Source organism: Pygoscelis adeliae, unplaced genomic scaffold (assembly GCF_000699105.1).
Source record: "Pygoscelis adeliae isolate BGI_AS28 unplaced genomic scaffold, ASM69910v1 Scaffold174, whole genome shotgun sequence".
Taxonomy (NCBI): domain Eukaryota; kingdom Metazoa; phylum Chordata; class Aves; order Sphenisciformes; family Spheniscidae; genus Pygoscelis; species Pygoscelis adeliae.
This window is the reverse complement of record NW_008824676.1, coordinates 1915170-1933165: the sequence shown is the minus strand read 5'-3', so window position 1 is coordinate 1933165 and position 17996 is coordinate 1915170. Positions and strand designations below refer to the sequence as shown.

The 17996-nt window shown below is 44.6% G+C and overlaps 1 protein-coding gene across 1 annotated transcript in view; it reads left to right on the top strand.

Annotated features, from left to right (window-relative positions):
- DCC (DCC netrin 1 receptor) overlaps positions 1-17996 on the top strand; it is a 579713-nt gene that overhangs the window by 427231 nt on the left and 134486 nt on the right. Inside the window, exons 11-12 of the mRNA XM_009323064.1 lie at positions 320-458; positions 9341-9390. Coding sequence (XP_009321339.1) covers positions 320-458; positions 9341-9390 — 189 coding nt within the window. The remainder of the gene's footprint in view (positions 1-319; positions 459-9340; positions 9391-17996) is intronic.

Genomic DNA, 17996 nt, shown 5'->3' with positions numbered 1-17996 from the left:
ATCACGTACCTGTGGAGTGGCAGCAACTGGCTTAACTAAAAAAAATCCAGCCCTTTTCTCCTGCGCCCTAAGTAACTAAACACAACTCCGAGGCGCTGAAATCCCCTGTCCTGAAGCTGTGGGCAGGCCTGCAGACGAGTGCCAAGAACCGAGCTGTAACAAGCCACTCTGTTACAAATTGCCTTTTATATCAACTTAAATCAGGATTTAGCTCTACTTCTCAAAGAGTGAAAAGCTCGCCTCTAATCCGCTCATCCTGCGGCATGGCCGTGGCGCTGGCTGTCACGTCTCCCCTTGGTTTATTGTCTCTGTGTGCTAGAACGTGGAGGTGGACGGGCTCTCCTACCACCTGGAGGGGCTGAAGAAGTTCACCGAGTACACCTTGCGCTTCCTCGCCTACAACCGCTACGGCCCGGGCGTCTCCACCGAGGACGTGACGGTCACCACGCTTTCGGATGGTGAGTGGGGACAGAGGGGCCCCGGGGTGGGCAGGTTGCGTCTGTTGGTTGCAATCGTCAGACTTTTTCTTCTGCCACCGTACTTTGGAAGAGGCCGCGATGACACGAGGAGGTTATGGAATGTGCAGGACAGAAATCAGGTTCAGTACTTGCCAGCAGTGGTACCCTCTGAGCTGGTGTTCGTCTTCAAGGGTAATTGGTTCGGTTCATTATTCTTATGTCTAGTGATGAGGGTAGTGTACTTCTCTCCTTATTTTCTCTTTAACTTAGGCACAGGTGTATCCTTTCAGCTTTTCAACAGAAGCTGTTTTATTACAGCTGCATTTGAAGAGCCAACTGCCTGGGTTTTCCTTGTGCTTTAAACACAGGGGTAGCAAATGTGCCAGGGCTTCAATCTCTGCTTGTCACCGTGGCTGCACCGTCATCCTTCCCCGAGCTCGCGCCACGCTCCTGTGGCTCGCAAGCTCCGGGCGAGAAATTGAATTTTATTTTGCATTCGGAAGCACTTAGTTGTGTCTGATATCACAAAACTTAGGCACGCCTGACTCCTCTTGAAGTTACTGAGCCTGATCCCCACACCTGGCTAAAACAGGAATAACTTCATTGGAGTCATGTGGGCTACAAAAGTGTAAACCCCATAAAAATGAAGGAAAAATTCTTTCAGCGGGGTTGGTGAGAGTTCATAAAGCAGAAGCCAGACTAGAGACAGGCTCCAGAGGCCTCAGGGATGTGCCAGCTCCTGACTGAGCCCCACAGCCAGAGGGTTTCCTTCCATAGCAACATTTTATTTAAAAATGACAGAAGAGGTGCCAACAAAGCTTTCAAAGTGAGATTTATAAGCAATTAATTTCCCTTCTGATAAAAAATTTGGATAACTTTTTTCATTCGTGCTAATAAAGCAAGGTATGGGAGTTCGGGTGGCCCTGGGCTGCGTTTGGATCACTAATTTAAGGTAATTTTCACAGAGGAAAAAATGTTTACTTTTACACGAGAGTATAAAATCAGGGAGTAGGCAAGAAATATGTTGCCATGGGCCTCGACTAGGTATGTTCGACTTGCTGGGCTTTTCTCCCCTCAGAAGTGTAGCAGATAACCCATGCTAATGAGCATATTCGGAAACAGTGCCTGGCATGCGCCTCAGTCGCATAAAAATTTCCCTGTTGTTCCTTTCCATTCTGTAGATTGATGCTAGAGGAAAAACATTGAATGGAGAACCAGGGTGATTGGGATTTATCCCTTTATATTTACAAATATTTGTCTAATTTCATTACAAAGTTGATAACTCTCCCTTGTTATTCTACCCAAAACAGCTGAACACTTGTATGAGGTTAAGAATGGCAATTTTCTGTCTGTCTTGGTAACCCAGTTGCTTCTAGATGCTGCCTGATCAACTAAAAATATCAATTTCTGGGCAGCGTTCGTAGAAGCTGTATAGATCCTGGAGAAAAGAAGCAGAGGCGGGTATCGCGCACTGGAGAAGCTCTTGTATTTGTTGAGCGCGTCTACAGCATAGAGCACTTCTGCAGGTGTCCCTGGGTCACACACGGGCTGGTGACATCCCCTGCGGAAGCGGTGCTCCTGTATCACATCCACCCACTCCCGGTGGAGTTGCTGCCACCCTGAATTACCCTGTGCTCTGCAGGTGTCCCCCCCCGGGGTCTCCTTGAGCCTCTGAAGGAGCAGCGGTGGCGAAAGCACGGGCTGAAAGGGGGGGCTTCAGCAGGGCGGTGAGGCTGCGGGGGGTCAGGAGGAGCAGTGCTTTCGTTTTGAAAAGGCTGAGCCAGTCTGCCCGAAGTTTAATTCAGAAATAAATAGGCACCTCGATGCGGGGAACTGGAGGAGAGCTGTCAGGAGCCTCTAAAATAGACCCCTCGAAGAGCGACGTGGAGGGCGCTGGGGGTGTGGGGAACCCTGAGCGAGGGAGCTGGTGAACCCCAGCGCTGTTTTAATCTGCTTTATTCCGGGCTGTATCTTCAGTGGGATTCATCCGTGAGACCCCCGGCTCGGTCGGCACTGTGATTTTACGTTTGACACCTCTGCAACATTTTTTCAAGTGCTACTTGTCTACCCAGCAAATTCAGTTTTCCCTTGTAATACAGGCTGGATCTTGGCAGAATAAATTACTTCACACTTATAATTATAAAAACAAAAGGAAAACAAGTGAAAATGAATATTTTGCATAATGTATGTAGATTTAATTCACACCGTGAAGTGTAGAACTGCGGCCCTGTACTCCACTTTGGTTTTAAATGTCACCGTAAGTGAGAAAGGGAAAGATTGTTATTCATGAGTATGAAAATTGGCCTCTGCAAGCGTTTCAGACGCTTCACCTGTCTGCGAACAAAAATCAGTGCTAACGAGAAGGTTTGCATGAGACTATTCCAGAAAACAGGAGTGTGCTTAGGTGCCCTTGTTTCGGGAATCTGGAAGAAGATGGTATTTATTTTTCCCTTTAGTTGAGCAAAAGGCTGTTCTGCGAAGAAGTCAGTTGGCTGCAGCCTTCCCAGCCTTCTTCTGGTTTTTTGGAGCAGGTGTAAAAGAAGAGGAAATCCCTTTAGGGGGTATCTTTTCACCCTCCTTATTCTGGGTTTGCCTGAAACCACTTTGGTGTCTCGCACGAAGAAGAGCAGCCAAAGGGCCGCAGCGAGAGCCTGGCTTTGGCCGAGTCTGGGTGAGGGTGGCATTGGTCCTAGCTGTCCCACTGCTGAGAAGGAAAGGAGGGAATGGAGAGAGCAAGTCTGCAGCACCAAAACTTTCTGTAGTTTCTTCTTTTACGGTCCTACGCAGAGACCTTTCCCAGGGCTAAGGTCCCTTCTGCTGGAAGGATGCACAATAAAACAGCAAGAAATAACTCCTGCGTGGGCGAGCTAACAGCCTACGTAGAGGAAAGACAAAGACATTTAATCCATCCTATTTTGTAAGTGAGAGATAAAAGAAGGAGAAAGCCTGTAGTTGCCCGTATACACATCTGGGTTTTGGGCAGGTTTTGTTCCTGCGTCCCCTGCCACCACCCTCCCCATGGAGGAGGGACGCTCCAGGCTGCCCCGCTATGTTTTTTTGATTGCAACCCACCCTCCAGCTTAAATTGGGATTTGGCAGCTTCATCAGTCAGGGACCGCCGCTGCCAGAGGGACGGGAGCTGGCCGCCTTTCCCGGCTGCTGCCTGGTGCTTTTGCCACCGGACAAAACCGTAACGAGGAGCACCTTGCCTTGTCATGACCGGCTCCCTTTGGTCTTTGCTTCATGTCGTCTTTGCATCTCGGTCCATGCGGTCTCTGGTAGTTTATTTTCGCAGCGGTAGCCAAACCCGGAGGGCAGCCCCCAGGCAAGGAGCCGGGATGCTCTCCAAGGGCAGCGACTCCCACGCTGCTTTTCTGAAAGCTGGTTTGAAACAGAAGTAAATGTCAAAAATGGGAGAAAAGCCCTGAAGATTGGTCTGTCTTTCCTTTCCTCTTGTAAAAATGACAGGATCATTTTGAAGTGTGCCTTCCTCTTGAGAGCGTGCGTGCTTAAGCAAGTTATTTTTTCCATGCCAGTCCTTTGCTGTATAGCATATGATACAGTACGTAGTTGCACAAAAAAGAAGCCTGTACTATTAGTTCCTGCAGGACTGTAGGCAGAAATTTTCCATGAAGCTCTGGGCTGTAATCTATAGTCTGAGCAATGCACCCCAGTCAAAGGGATTTAGTGTGGCAGCTACAGACACCAGGCGGCATTCACCAGATCAAGGAACATACTGTATCTTTAATGCTTAATTTTCAGTTTAAAATACAGCTCAGATAATATTTGGCCAAGCTGCGTGCCATTTCAGAAATGCTTTGAGCTATCATGCTCATGAATTTATCAAAACGCATTTAATCCCAGCAATTGGCAGACAGTCTTATTTCATGCTTCCTGAGTACTTGATTTAAATATAATTTATATCCATAATTATAATATGAATGCTTTTTTTTTTTTAAGTAAAAATTGAAGATTGAAGTTCAGATTGACACAGGAGACAGCCTGTGAAGTTTTTCAGATGTCGGTAGCCGTCCCTGTGTTTGCACGAGAGCTGAGAGCGGGGCGAGGAGGACCGAGCTGCGAGGGCATTTCTGTGGGCGTGCGCAAAGCCCATCGCTCGGAGCCACAAGCGTGGATTTACCGGAGGTGAACGGTGTCGTGGCCACGACCCTGCTGGGCGACCAAGTCCCTTATTGTACCACCCCCGTAGCCCAGCCTCTTGGTATAGTGAATCCCCCCTAGACTACCCGATCCATCTTTATCTGTTTGGAAGAAGTGCTGGCCCGTTTCCCTCCTCCTCCTCTTCCCCTGCAAGAATTACACAGGAGCTTCCCGATGCAAAACATTTTTTGGTGTGAGCGTCAGCCCTGAAACCTGTTGGGGAAAGGTGCGGGCTGTAACGAAGCGTCCGTGGGAAGGCCGGGTGGCTGGAGTTCGTGCCAGCACCGGCAAGGCTCGGTCACCTGGTGTACACATTTCTGTCTTCATTGGAATCGGGGACCTGGCTCTGGCCCTCTTCCGTCCCGGCTCGCTGTCCCCAGTTAGTGCCTCTGCCCCTCCTGTGCCTCTCCCGAAACAGCAGCCTGGGGACCTGGGTGGTCTCTGTGCTGCAGGGAAATACTCAGGGGACTTGCTCAGCCGTCTCATTCCTTCTGGACCATTCTGCTCTACAACTAAAGAACAACAAACAAATGGCAAAACCACAAAGGATGTGGATTCATCTGATGGGCACCTGGAAATTTTTTTTTTTTTTTTAATTTCACCAGAGAGAAAAGAGGAAAAAAAAAAAAAACGACAACAAACCTGAGTACCTTGCCGTATGAACCTTCTTCCCATCAGTAGGTCTCCAGCAGTGAGGCTCATCTCACCTACCTTTAGACGCCTGGTCCAAGGCAGGCAGCAAGGCTCCTCCTGTGGGATATCCAAGGCTTCTTCCACCGCTGAGTCGCCCCATGACGAGACAAAGGGGCTGAGTTATCCCTGGATGCATCTGTCCCCGTTCATTGCTTACTGCATAGCTAACGCTAGGTAAAAAGAGTTCTGCTCTAATTTCTAATGGTATCATTAAGCTGTGAATAATAAACGAAAAACAAATTTTACCAGGTGCATCCAATTTCTTTATTTGATCAAGATATAAAACTGGAGGAAGTAATTGTAATCTCGCAGGCGCTGGGTCTGCCAGGGGAGCGCTCTGATTGTTATGCAACCTGAGATATTAAATCAGCGTCTCTGATTTGGTAAAGCAAAACGTCTCCTCGACTGAACAGCGAGCAAGGAATAAAGACACCCAGTATTGCTGTGGAAGTGACTGAGTTCGATGCTGGGTCAGGTCTGGATTTATTTCTCGTTTTGACTGAAGATCTGGAAGAAAAGATAAGGAGTTGCATCAGTTATGTTCATGTATGCAACAAAATTGGGGAACATGACAAGCATTCACCAAGGAGAAATAATCAAAATAATAGAAAGACAAACAAATAGTAAAAAAAAGAAGAAAAAAAAAAGAAAAATGAAGAGAAGTTTGTCTGGTAGGGGAAGAATATGTAGTAGCAATAAAACTTGAAAGTCAGTAATGAGAAGGAAAAGTTTCTGGTGGCAATGGCTAAACGTTGCGATGAGCCTTCGCTGCCCATGAGGAGAGGGGAGAGAAAACAGGAATCATGTCTGAGAAACTGGGGCTCTGAGCAGTTCTGACTTGCTCAGAAACAAGAGCAAATATTCTCCAGCGAGAAAAGGCTTTTCTGGGAGATATCGGCGTTTGCCAGATCCAGCTAATTCAGAAATGTCCAGAAATATCTCAGTTTTTCCTTGCAATATGAAGCACATCACAGAGACAGTTTTCTGTCTGGTATTTTTCAAGATAAGGGACTGTGAGCAATGACATCTCCTCTGTATCAAGGGAGACGAAATGTTTCCTATACTGTTTGCTGCTGCCGGTACCGTTGCAGCAGCAATGCCTTAGATCAGCTTTGCATTGTTACAGGCAGTATGGAAAGAAATAAAGAATAGTCCCTGCCCTAGAGAGACCAACTAGTTTCTAAAGCTGCTAATCTGGAGGGAGAAAAAAAGAGACTGAACAGGGAAACACTTTGCGTGCGGAGCCCCGGGAGGTCGGGGCAGAGCTGAGGGCAGGGCTCGGGTCCCGCAGCCAAGGATGCTCGTGTCCCCCAGCCTGGACCACCCGCTCTGACAGAGATGCAGGTCTGGGTGGTTAAAATGCAGGGTGTCAAGTTAGTTTTGCATATTCCTTGAGCACTTATCTTCAAATCAAACTGTGGCAGGATTAGCGAAACAGTCCAGAGACTCAGGTGCTGTTTTCAGGAGCGCCCAGCTGACTCAGGCTATTGCTTACCCTGGATCTTCTCCAACTTCGAATCTCTGTGGCTTGGGATCCCCAGACTGAGGAAGAGTTTCTGTATTCCTTGTCACTCGCTTTGCTGTACCTCTGCTTCCAAACAATCTTGAGTTTTCAGATTATTTTGATTCAAATGCAATTTTTTCCTTCCCTCCCCCCCCCTTTTATGATCCACAGAGCCTTCATGAAGGACAATGTTGTTAACGTGGGACTTTGCTGCCAGTGGGACCCTCCTGTTCAGCTATTGTTACTTTTACTCTTCTGTAGCCTGTATTTAAAATACTATTTTCTTTTTAGCACTGACAAATGACTTAGCTCTGTCTGACTTAAATCCTTAAATAGCAGCATGCTCTGAGGATGCTGCAAAGTGCTGCGCTTTGGGAATTTGTTTATTGAACGTAGACGTGACTAGACAGAGTCCAGCGGAGGAGCTGTCTGACCAGCGCTGCTTCGAATGATCTGGGGAAAGCATCATTTATACGACTTGCTGCGATCCTTTCATTTAGTGACTGCGCAGGGGTGTTTCTTATCCTATTAGTGCCTATTACATTATTTAGAGAGTCATAGAGGTCAAGGTCAGAGGTGACTCCTCGCTGTAGATGCAGCCTGCCTCTTCCAGAGCGCTGACGTTGAGCCAGTCTGCGCTGATCGCTTCCATCTGCCACAGCTGGCAGCTTATATGGACAATGTAGACTCTACACAGAGACAATACAGACAACAGCCCCCCTTATGTCCACCTCTACACGGTACATAGAATCTCACCAGTCCATTCTGGTGAAAGTTTTGGCCAGAATAAGCGATTTACAGAAATACTTACGTACACATTTTGCTTGGTGGTGTATGGCCCGCACTCCTAGACAGCAATTTTCAGTGGAGACTGAAGAAGTTGAGAAGAAAGGTATGCCTGATTTCTAGTGTAGATGGATTGCAACTCGTAGCTCTTTGCCTATTAAATTATTCTCTACAGCCAGAAGTCCTTTCCCCATTCAGATAACAATAGATAACAATCCACGCACTTCTAAACACTACATTTGTTTAAATAAAATTCATTTCTTTGGTCTCCGGGATGTTTCAGGTCTCAGATCATTCTTGTAGATCTTTGCTGAACCAATTCAAATGTGTGGGCAACCGCAATGAGAATGATTTTGCCCTAGTGTTCTTGTCAATATCATATAAAAACGGTTTAAACAACTTTGCTTTGACTTGATATATTCATACTTGAAAAATAACTTTCTCTCATTTTCCCTAATACATTGCATGGCAAACTATTCTTAAATTGGGTATTCACCATGATCCTTTTTCAGCTCTTTTTTCAGAGCCAACTTCCTGTAAGTGCAAACTACATCGCTGCTTTTCAAGTGTTCGGTAGCCCAGGTTAGCAGGCGGGCGTTATTTCTCTGAAAGGAAAATAAAGCTTTAGGTTCACGTCAGGCAGTTGATGCATCACCAACTACGAACTTATTTTTAAAGTTCTTGGCTCCTCAGTGGCTGAATTAATATTTGCCACCAGCTGAAGGAATACACATTTGAACTGTCTTTGCACAAGCGTATTGGAGATATATATACAGAGATACAGTGGAAAACAGGCAGAAATTTGTCAGTAAATAGTTAGTTGCTAATGGCCTGTCCAGCTGTGCAGATGCTGAGCGCTCACCGGTACCCACGCTGTGTCTCCCTGTGAGCCCAATCCTTCACAGGGAGGGAGCCGGCAGGATGGATGGGATAAATGAGTCCGCACCGTACAGGTTTTTCCTATGACTATAGCTAGAGAGAGCGTGAGAGTCAAGGAACTTTTAAGATGGAAAAAAAAAAATTGAGTCAGAACCATTTGCTTTATTTAAAGCCGTGGGTGCCAGACCATCTCATTAATGCCTCTCGAGTCATCTTTGTAAGACTATGTGTTGAATAGCTGTTAGTCCCATTTAAGGATTAAAGTGTATTTATCCGAATGGATATAACAAATTTTAGTGGTATAAAATGAGGTATGGATTATAATATGTATGACAAGCAGAGCCCTAATGCGAAACATTATTTTTTAAATAATATCTAAAGACAAAGTTTCTTTTCTTCTGCCCCTTAGGCATCCTTGTAAAAAGGGGCGCACCGGTGCCGCTGAGAGAGGAACACCCTGCTCTGTCTGTGTATAATGTATGTTCTGAAATGCACTTTAATACATAAAAGCCAGAGAAATTGCAGCACGTTCTAGTTTATTTCTGACCAAGTTTAGAACAAGTAACTGAATTCAAGTAGCTGGTCTCACTGCAGGGAGCCTGCTGACTGGCTGTTTAAAGGGCTTACTAATAGGTCTATCAAAAATGGGAAGAAATGAACAGATGCGTTTGTTTTTTCTCTCCCTAGGGGACCTCTGAAGTGCCACCTGGATTAGCTGCACGGTTGTGATCGGATTATAAACTAGGTGTAAAAGCTGCACTCTTTTCCTTCCAAAAAGAGAAATATTTGACGTAACCTATTCTGACTGAGACACTAATGGCGATATTTCCCATTTCTTTTTGCTTTTCTTCCCTTTCAGTGCCCAGCGCGATGCCTCAGAACGTCTCCTTGGAAGTGGTTAACTCCAGGGTAAGTCTGCCACGTGCTCAGCACCTTACGGCCAGCGATCACGGGTATTTGTGTAGGTATTCCTACTTTGTGTAGCTTTTTCACGTACAAAGAGACCCAACCTGCGCCTTGCAGAAGGTTCCCTTCGCTTGTCCGGGAGATCATGTTAAAATAAGAACTGAAACACCCCAGAAATGTTGTAGAGAGAAGCAGTGATTTTTCCAGAGGCTTCAGCAACAGTGGTATCGCTTAAACTTAAGTGAACAAGCAGAAACTGTTCCCTGATTGCAGATTAACATCTGCAATAAATGTAACTGCGCTTTGATTAGATGGAACAATCTCAGGGAATAACGAGAAGCAGAGCTGTTCCTGGGGGAAAGGAGGGGTGGGAAAGAAATATTTTGTTGGTAGGTTATACGCACCACGGGCAGGTAGGTCTGTTGTAATCTTGCTTATTTGAACAAATGTATTTGTTTTCTTCTGAAAGGTGCATTTCTTTCTCTTAAATCCCCTCCTTTCCTTCTTAAAAAAGTCTAGCGTGTCCATATCACTGATGAAGTGGTTGATATTATTTTATAATATAGCATTGTACATAATAGGTGTTAATTATGCTTACCACTTGTTGGGTGCTATTTCTGAATAGATTCTGAAAAAATCTTGAGATTGTTTATTTTCTTTTTAGTCGTTCTTTCCATTTACTGGAACTACATAAGTTTTTATTCTGTTTATTCATTCCTTCCGGTTACTAGAACTACACGAGCTCTTATTCTGTAGCTGATTTCAATGATAGGCCCGTTTGAACATGGAAAAGCTCACACTTCAGAGCGTGAAAGAAAGGCACAAAACCCCCCCACGTAGCATCCTGTCAGGATGTCCCCTTGGATCTTTGGAGATTTCCACTTGCACAGCTACCAAGGAGTAGGAGCCCCAAGCTCGCTGACGAGGATAAACTGCAGCTTCAGGAACATCTATATAATCTCTGAGTTGCTGGGAACACCGAGTACCCGCCAGTTTGATTTTTCTCTTCCACTGCTCGTTTTCATGGTATCAAACGTATAATCTGATTTATTTTTATTTTGCTTTAATGCACCCAGCTCCAGTTACTTTTAAATTCCTCCTACGCATAGTGCCCAAAGGGCATTGATGTCTTGGCACGTCTTGTTCCCAACCTTTGTGTTTACCTTTTCTTCCTTATTCTCAGGGTAAAATGTCACAGAGCAGCCGATCACGTTTTGTGACCTTTTGTGGTGATCATTTACATTTAAAGTACTTAGAACGAAAATAGAAAACAAGCTGCAGGGTACGATGCTGCGCGGGGTGGTGTGCGGATGCTCCTACCCGAAGATGTGTTACTGCATTGTTGGTACCTACAGGTGGAGATAGTTTATACAGATGGGATAAGAAAGGACGGGCTGTGCGTAAATCTTGCCCCCGCCCACCATCATCAGAGGTCATCGGTCTGTTCCTAATCACGGAGTACTAAGTGTTGGAAGCCTTGACGAGGTATTAATTTGCGGATATAAGTGCTGAACTGGACAAAGATGGAATTAGGTGTTAATCTGAGTGTTTGGCTCAACTGCGCTGTGCCGGGCTGCAGTTTCGTGACAGGCAAAAGAAATGTGTCTGAGCCCTCCTCTATGGGACCAAGCGCGAGTGCTGGAGAACCACACCGGGGGTGATGCGAGGACTTCTCCATCGCCCGTAGATTGAGGCAAGGGTGGCCGTGGGCAGCTGGAGTCTGCCTTTACCTCCGCTCCAAAACACATCGTCTGCGTGGAGGGAGATCTGAGACCTTCCAAAGCATCCCTCTCGCGATGCAGAGTATCAGTTTCTAAGCTCTCAAGCTGGCACCATGTGTGATGTAATAAGTGTGTAAAGAGGTATTTTAAGGGTGTATGTATGAAATGGGGAGCTTTATCGGAGAGAGAGAGAGAGAGAGAGAGATGTGAAACCACTTGGGACTCTTTTGGGCTGTCCCCTGCAGGTAACGTGGACGTAGGAAAGTACAGATACCCATGTATTCCAGCAAATCTTGATAAAGCTTGAATAGAATTTGAATACTTACACCTAGGTAATTTGGAACAACAAATACAGAAGTGAACCAGACTCGCTAAATCTTAAGGAATAAAAGGGTTTTTCAAGCAGAAGAATCGGCCTGAAAGACCATATCCCAAAACACCGTTGCCCATTCTTTTGCAGTACAGCTCCTGTGGCATGTGTAGTTGAGGCACAACTAAACTCCTAACGTTGTAAAGAGCTGTAATGCAGTCTCCCGCTCTTGTAAAAGGCTGCAATAACCCAGAATATTATATTTCTGCGGTCTGTTTTTTATCATGTTCTTGCTTTTCTTCTGTCTTGGCAGCAGTCAGAATTAATTTGATTAAACACTTATAATTCACAAACTGATTAAATCAAACAAATAACTAAAATAACCCTCATAGTTTGCTAACTGGATTTGAGTGGTGCACAGACGAGCCCAAAGGCTGGCCTTGGCAGTTCCCAGAATTGTTTAAAATTTTATCTCTAGTTTAATAAGATTTCTCTCCTTATGCTATTTTTTTCTTTGGCGGTGGCAGATCTATTAATTTAATAACATAACGGAGATGGCCAAGCAAATGGAAGATGCTTGATATGAATTACTATTATCATGATTATTGCTTAATATTGATGGTGTTCTGTGACTGGAGACCTCGGTCAGATCAGAATTGATAGTGGTGAGGACTGTGACGGAAATACAGTTCCCTGCCTAAAAGAGATTTCACTGTAAAATGCAGCACAGAAGCGGCTGAGACAAGTAAGCGGGCAATTGGGTATCAGAAGCTGGCAAAATGCACAGGGTGCTCGCGCGGAGTTTTAATTAGAGATAGATGATCAGGGCTGGCTGGTTTTTAGACATAACCGCAACTGGCCTCTCGGTAGTAAATGACCAAGAGTTAATTTAATGAAAAATTTTTGTTGCAAAACTTTCTGCGTAATTCGAGGTCGTTCTGGATTTTCTTCTCGTGTAAGTTAATCACGTGCAGTGTCTTGTTTAGCAAAAGAGCGCAGTGATGGGAGGGGTATGTACGTGCGCGTGTACGAATGGCTGTGTTGGCATTAAATTCTGTGTGTGAACCAAATTCAACACGAAAACTGAAAACAGCCCTTTTTTGTCCTCGCTTTTTCACAACATGGATTGTTTTTAATAAGAAATGAGGGATTTATTTCTGATTTCTTTTGTTCGAAAATACCCTCCTTTGCTTAAGGAAAAGGACGCCTACAGTGCTTAATAGGTGAATAGAGTTTCGTCCAAGAAGTATCTGCACCAACAGCTTCTCCTTCTGGCAGAAACGATGTGGCAATTACCGCATTTTGATCAGCAGAGGAGGTCAAAAAGGGGAAACATTTTTACAGCGGGCTTTTAGAAAACAAAAAAAGTGTAAGACCTGCAATTCTAAGCTAAACTAATTATCGAAAGTTGTATCTTTTGAAAGGTAAGATTTTTTTTTTTTAAACTTTAACCTGTTAGAGAACAAGGAGATCTGCACTTCGCTGTAGCTGTGGCAACAACAGCAACAACGAAAGATATTCTTATTCTGGGGGAGAGCCGACAGATCTGTACGCTTTTAGGCAGGCATACGATTTCTGCGACAGCCCAGCTGTTGCTGTAGCTGGGGGCTGCGAGCTGGAAAGCTGAGAGTTTGCTCATTTTGTCTTTTATTTGAGGAGACTTTATTCTTCCCTTGAGCTTGTTTCTTCCACCCTTTTCAAGCACCAGCGTGAAGGCAACTGTTTGTGGCTATTTATGTATTTGTTTACTTCTCTACTTCCTTGCTTTAAATATTGGTGTGTTTTTAATTTCTGTCGTTTTTTAGATACATGTTACTAATTTGCAAATCTGAAGTGCGTAAATAGCTATCAGATTTATCTAATTAAAACTGTACGTAACTTTATTTCTCCTCCCCCTTTGCAAATACAGAGAAAAGTGAAGAAATAATTGTACCTGGCTGTAGAAGCAAAATTCCTTTGGTCGTACTTAGTAGTGATTTAATCCAGGGATGTAGTTCCCCTTTGATGAATGGGAATTGCTTCTAGGGTAAGATTTTTCACAGGACAGTTAGGGCTCTGAGAACATAACCGGTAACGTTCTTCTGGGGAAAGTTGAGAGGCACGCGATGAATCTGGTTTTTGGTCATTTCTTTTGTGTGTGCGTGTTTGTATCTATACATAAAAAACCCTTCACAGTTGTTACGGCCCATAATGCTTGCAGAATCGTACCGCAAATCAAAATTTGTGCTGTTCATGAGATTTTAAAAATACCTATAAATAAACTGAAGGAAGAGTTACCTTAATCATTAGTTCACCTTAATAAAATACGGGGCTTTGTATCGAACTTAACAAAGGAGAAGGTGGCTTCAGCTGGCAATGGCTGTGGATCGTAGACTTGAATTCCACATTCGCAACACTTTGCTGAGTATTCTCCGTAGCTCTTTCCAGTGTGAATAATTGTATGGTTTAACATTCCCTGAGCAAAACTCTCCCCTTTTTTCTGCCTCGTCTGGTCAATTATTCCTAGCAAAGTCTCTGCAGCTATGGAGAGTGTATTTTACTGTCAGAAGGGGTGGGCTAGCGCATATCAGGACCTCCGCCCCTAGCAAATCACTGAATTCCACACTGCTTAAACACACAGATACGTGCCTTCTGGAAATGCTCTGTATTCACGGCGACTTTGACCCGCTCAGGGCTGCAAGGTGTTTCTGCCTTTGGACCAAAAATTTTGGAGAGTTGAATGAGTTAAAGATGAGGCTGTGACTTTGGGGGGAGGCAGAGCAGGGCGAATCGCTGCCAGGGGCAAAGCAGCTAATCAAGCCCGAGCCCTGCGGGCCGGGGGTTTAATCGTGGCTGGCTGGCCTAAGGCTGAGCTTGACTTTGGGATTGGCCCAGACAAGGGCAGATTGTGGTCAGCGGCACGTCAGCTAACTCCATTTTTAATTACGTTCAAACATCTTAACATTTTGTAACGAAGAACAGTGCCTAAGGTGATGAGTGCTGCAGAGTATCTTAGGGTAGATAGGTACTTCGGAGCTAGCTATACTTCTTTAAATCACATTGATTTTTTTTTTATGTTGTTTCTCTGTCCTTTTTCTAAATTATTTTATCCGAAGGAGTTAGGCACTTGAAGTTAGGCATCTGGCTGCCTGCTCTCATAGGCCGCTCCCCGATGGGACATTTTACATTAACCCATATTTGCCAGTCTGTGGCCAGAGCGGATCTGCTGATGGGACCTAAAGGAAACAAGCCTCTTGTCAGGAGTTTTACGTCATCTACACATAGGTCTGCCACTCGGTTGGGAAACGTTTAGCGGTCTCCAAATTAAAGTCATCACCAAACTATCGGCTCTTTGGCAGTCAGTGGAACAAAGCCTTCACAATTTTTAAGCTGTCAGAGTAAAATTTTATTAAGTTTCTCCTCCTGCCCCTGTCATTTTGGTCCCCACATTGATTTCTGCTGTTGAGAAAGATGCAGATGCGAGGAGACTTGCCTTGGGATGCTCCATGACAGATGTGAGGCACACAGGAGCCAGATGTTGCCACTGCAAAAATATTTTATTTCATTGCTTGGCATCTGGGTCTGGAGGCTGCTTTGCACTGACGGCAAGTGATACGCTCTGGCACAGCCAAAGAGATCAACCATTCTGTCAGGCTGCATTTAGCTCAGCTGCTTAAAATTGCTCTGCTACTAAATGTACATTAAAATGTGCTATAAATGCATCCTAAACCTTCAGAGGAATTGTTGCTGAGCTGTACATCATCCCTGTGTAGTGCCACTGGCTCACTGGAGGATGAGGATGGATTGGGCCCTTTATGATACAGAAATATCAAGAGAGAATGTTTCTTTTAAGGCTGGACAGACTGCTTGAAGTAGGTGCGATATATTCTGTTTAGCATCTCTTATCACGTGTGAAACATTTGATTGGTGTGGGAAGTATTTTTCCCCTGAATGAGCATTATTTATAATGCTCAGACTGGACGTGAGGAAGCATTTCTTTACCGAGAGGGCGGTCAAACCCTGGGACGGGCTTCCTGGAGAGGTGGTCGGTGCCCCGAGCCCGTCAGTGTTTAAGAGGCATTTGGACAATGCCCTTAACAGCGTGCTTTAACGTTTGGTCAGCCCTGAAGTGGTCAGGCAGTTGGACTGGACGATCGTTGTAGGTCCCTTCCAACTGAAAATATTCTATTTCTAGTCTAATTCTTTTCTATTCTATAATTATCCCTTATCTTGCCAATGGCGTTTAAAACTGCCTAAGAAAGCAGCAGGGCGTGCAGGGATCTGGCCTGGGGCAGAGGAGCCGTCTCCCATCCAACCGGCGGGGAGCCCCTCCGTGCCTCCCCTCCGGCCCCGCGGGTGAGGTTTGCAAAGCACCGATCCATCCTTCAGCTGCGGTCGTGTCGGGTGCTGAGTTTCACAGCTAGAGACGTGCTAGGAGCAGAGCCCGTTCTGGACCCGAAGCACAGCAGTTGCCCAGCCTGCTGGTATCCCATTTTAGAGTCAGAAAGACTGAGACCTGAAACGCTTTTTCAAAGTGTGAAATACTACCAAAGTTACTCAGTGATGAGACACTTGGACGTAATGAAACAGTTTATTTGGGGAAAAACTGAGGTAGTATAGCTGGTAGGTTATACTGTCAAACAAACCGCACCTTCACCATTCGCCAAAACACGCCTTCCAGCAGGGATGGTGAGTCAATAAGTATGCAAAAGCCACGAGAGCTCAGCAGCGATGACAGCCGAGTAATAAGTTTAAGTGCTTTCTTGGGCTAACCCTGTGCACAAGGCTGCCCTGTGATATTTCTGTCTGGCGTTTCGTGGCAAGGATGGAGGAACAGCAGGGCAGTTAAGCTGGATTTTAACATGGTATTTGCAAAGTGTGAAAAAAACAGTAATTTATTTAATTAGCTAATATTTGTAAAGCACCGTGGAGACTGAAGCTCTCAGATATACATAAATGTTGTGACTGTAGGAAAGGATGAGCTGTGAGCTGGAAATTGAGATTGGAGTCCTCATAAAGGAATTGATATCAAATAAGTGGTTTAAAAGAACCAAAAAGTAAAATCAAAATGACTCTCACCACTATTTAGAGATGTGTCCTCTAGAAACAATGTATGTAACCTTTAAATATATTACTTATGGAGAAACCACAGAGAAAGAGTTCTTTAACCTTTAAATCTATTACTTATCAGAAAGGATAGAAACAAGCATTGAGCTTAACCTTTAAAAGGAGAAAATTTGCTGAAACTTGTAGATCAGTACCTTCTGATTCTCACTTTTAATTATACACATTTCTGAGACCAGAACTGTTTGTGGGTCATTGTCTTAGAAAATATCCCTTGAACTAATCCTGCTGCAAGATGTGTCGTTATCAAGAAAGCATTATAATTGTGCACTTCAAAATACTTGCATCACACAAGTGCAAAGAGCTATTTATCTTGAATAGCACGATAACTTTTTTGTGGCACTTTAAGGGTATCGTCCACCTCCCACACCTCACTGCTGAGTACATATAAACTCTCAAAGGTTATGGTGTCAAAACTGGAGAGATTCATTACGTTATGGGATTTGATTAAATCTTGTTCAAGGTGATGAATGTTCTGGCCACCTTTCCATTTAAGATAAATTTAGAGATACTATTAAGCCACTTAATGCACCCAGGCAACACACAGAGTGTAGGAGCTTTGGGCAGTTATTTCTTAATGATAAAGACTCGGTAGCTTCTGAACAGTGTAGCTCGAGAGGTTTACCCAGAGACCAATAAAGCAAATTAATGAGCTATGGCACTGATTAGTAGAGCTATATGTTCCTGGGTATCTCTGAGAGAAACAATGAAAAGACTAGGGAAGGAGAAAGACAAGGTCAAGAGGAATGGGCAGGGGAGCAGATAGCGCGTGCTGCTCTGCCCGTCTCCCTGGCGCCTCCGACCCAAAGCCAAGAGGAAGGAGATGCTGGGTTAAATGCAGGGATTTTTTTTCTCCATGCTCAGGACAACACGAATTCTGCATGCCTTTGGAAATAAACAAAGCTACCAGGTGAAAGTACCAATATCCTTTCTAACGTGAGCAATGTGGAAAGCTTCTGAGTCAAACTTCACTGATCACAAATTGGGATATAAAGGGATATAAACAGCAGCAAAAATATTCAGCCTACTGACCCTGGGAAATGATTGTAACTGCTCTACCTAGAAGCTTGATATCAGGAAAATATTATTAAAATTGTTACCTAGCATGCCTCTAGGCAGTTGTGCCTGGCTGCAGTGATGTGCTGTACCACAGGGCAGCCAGAGGCATCTGGGTGATGCTGAGCCAGCAGTTTGACAGCTTCTGGTGTTTCCCTCTGGACTCCCAGCCGTCGCAGTTTCCAGTGTTATTTTGGTAATTCTTTACACTTTCTCATGTGCAACTTTTGAATCTTTTCCTGTATTCTGGGAGGAGGCTGTTTTGATACAGACCATATTTACTAAAAGTGCACAGTATCTTTAGATTGCATGTTTTTATATTTTAATTTTACATCTATGGGTTAGATGTAGTTGAGAGTCATGGTATCAAGAAGGCACTAAATGCTAAAAACCAAACAAACAAATACACCCCAAAGAGT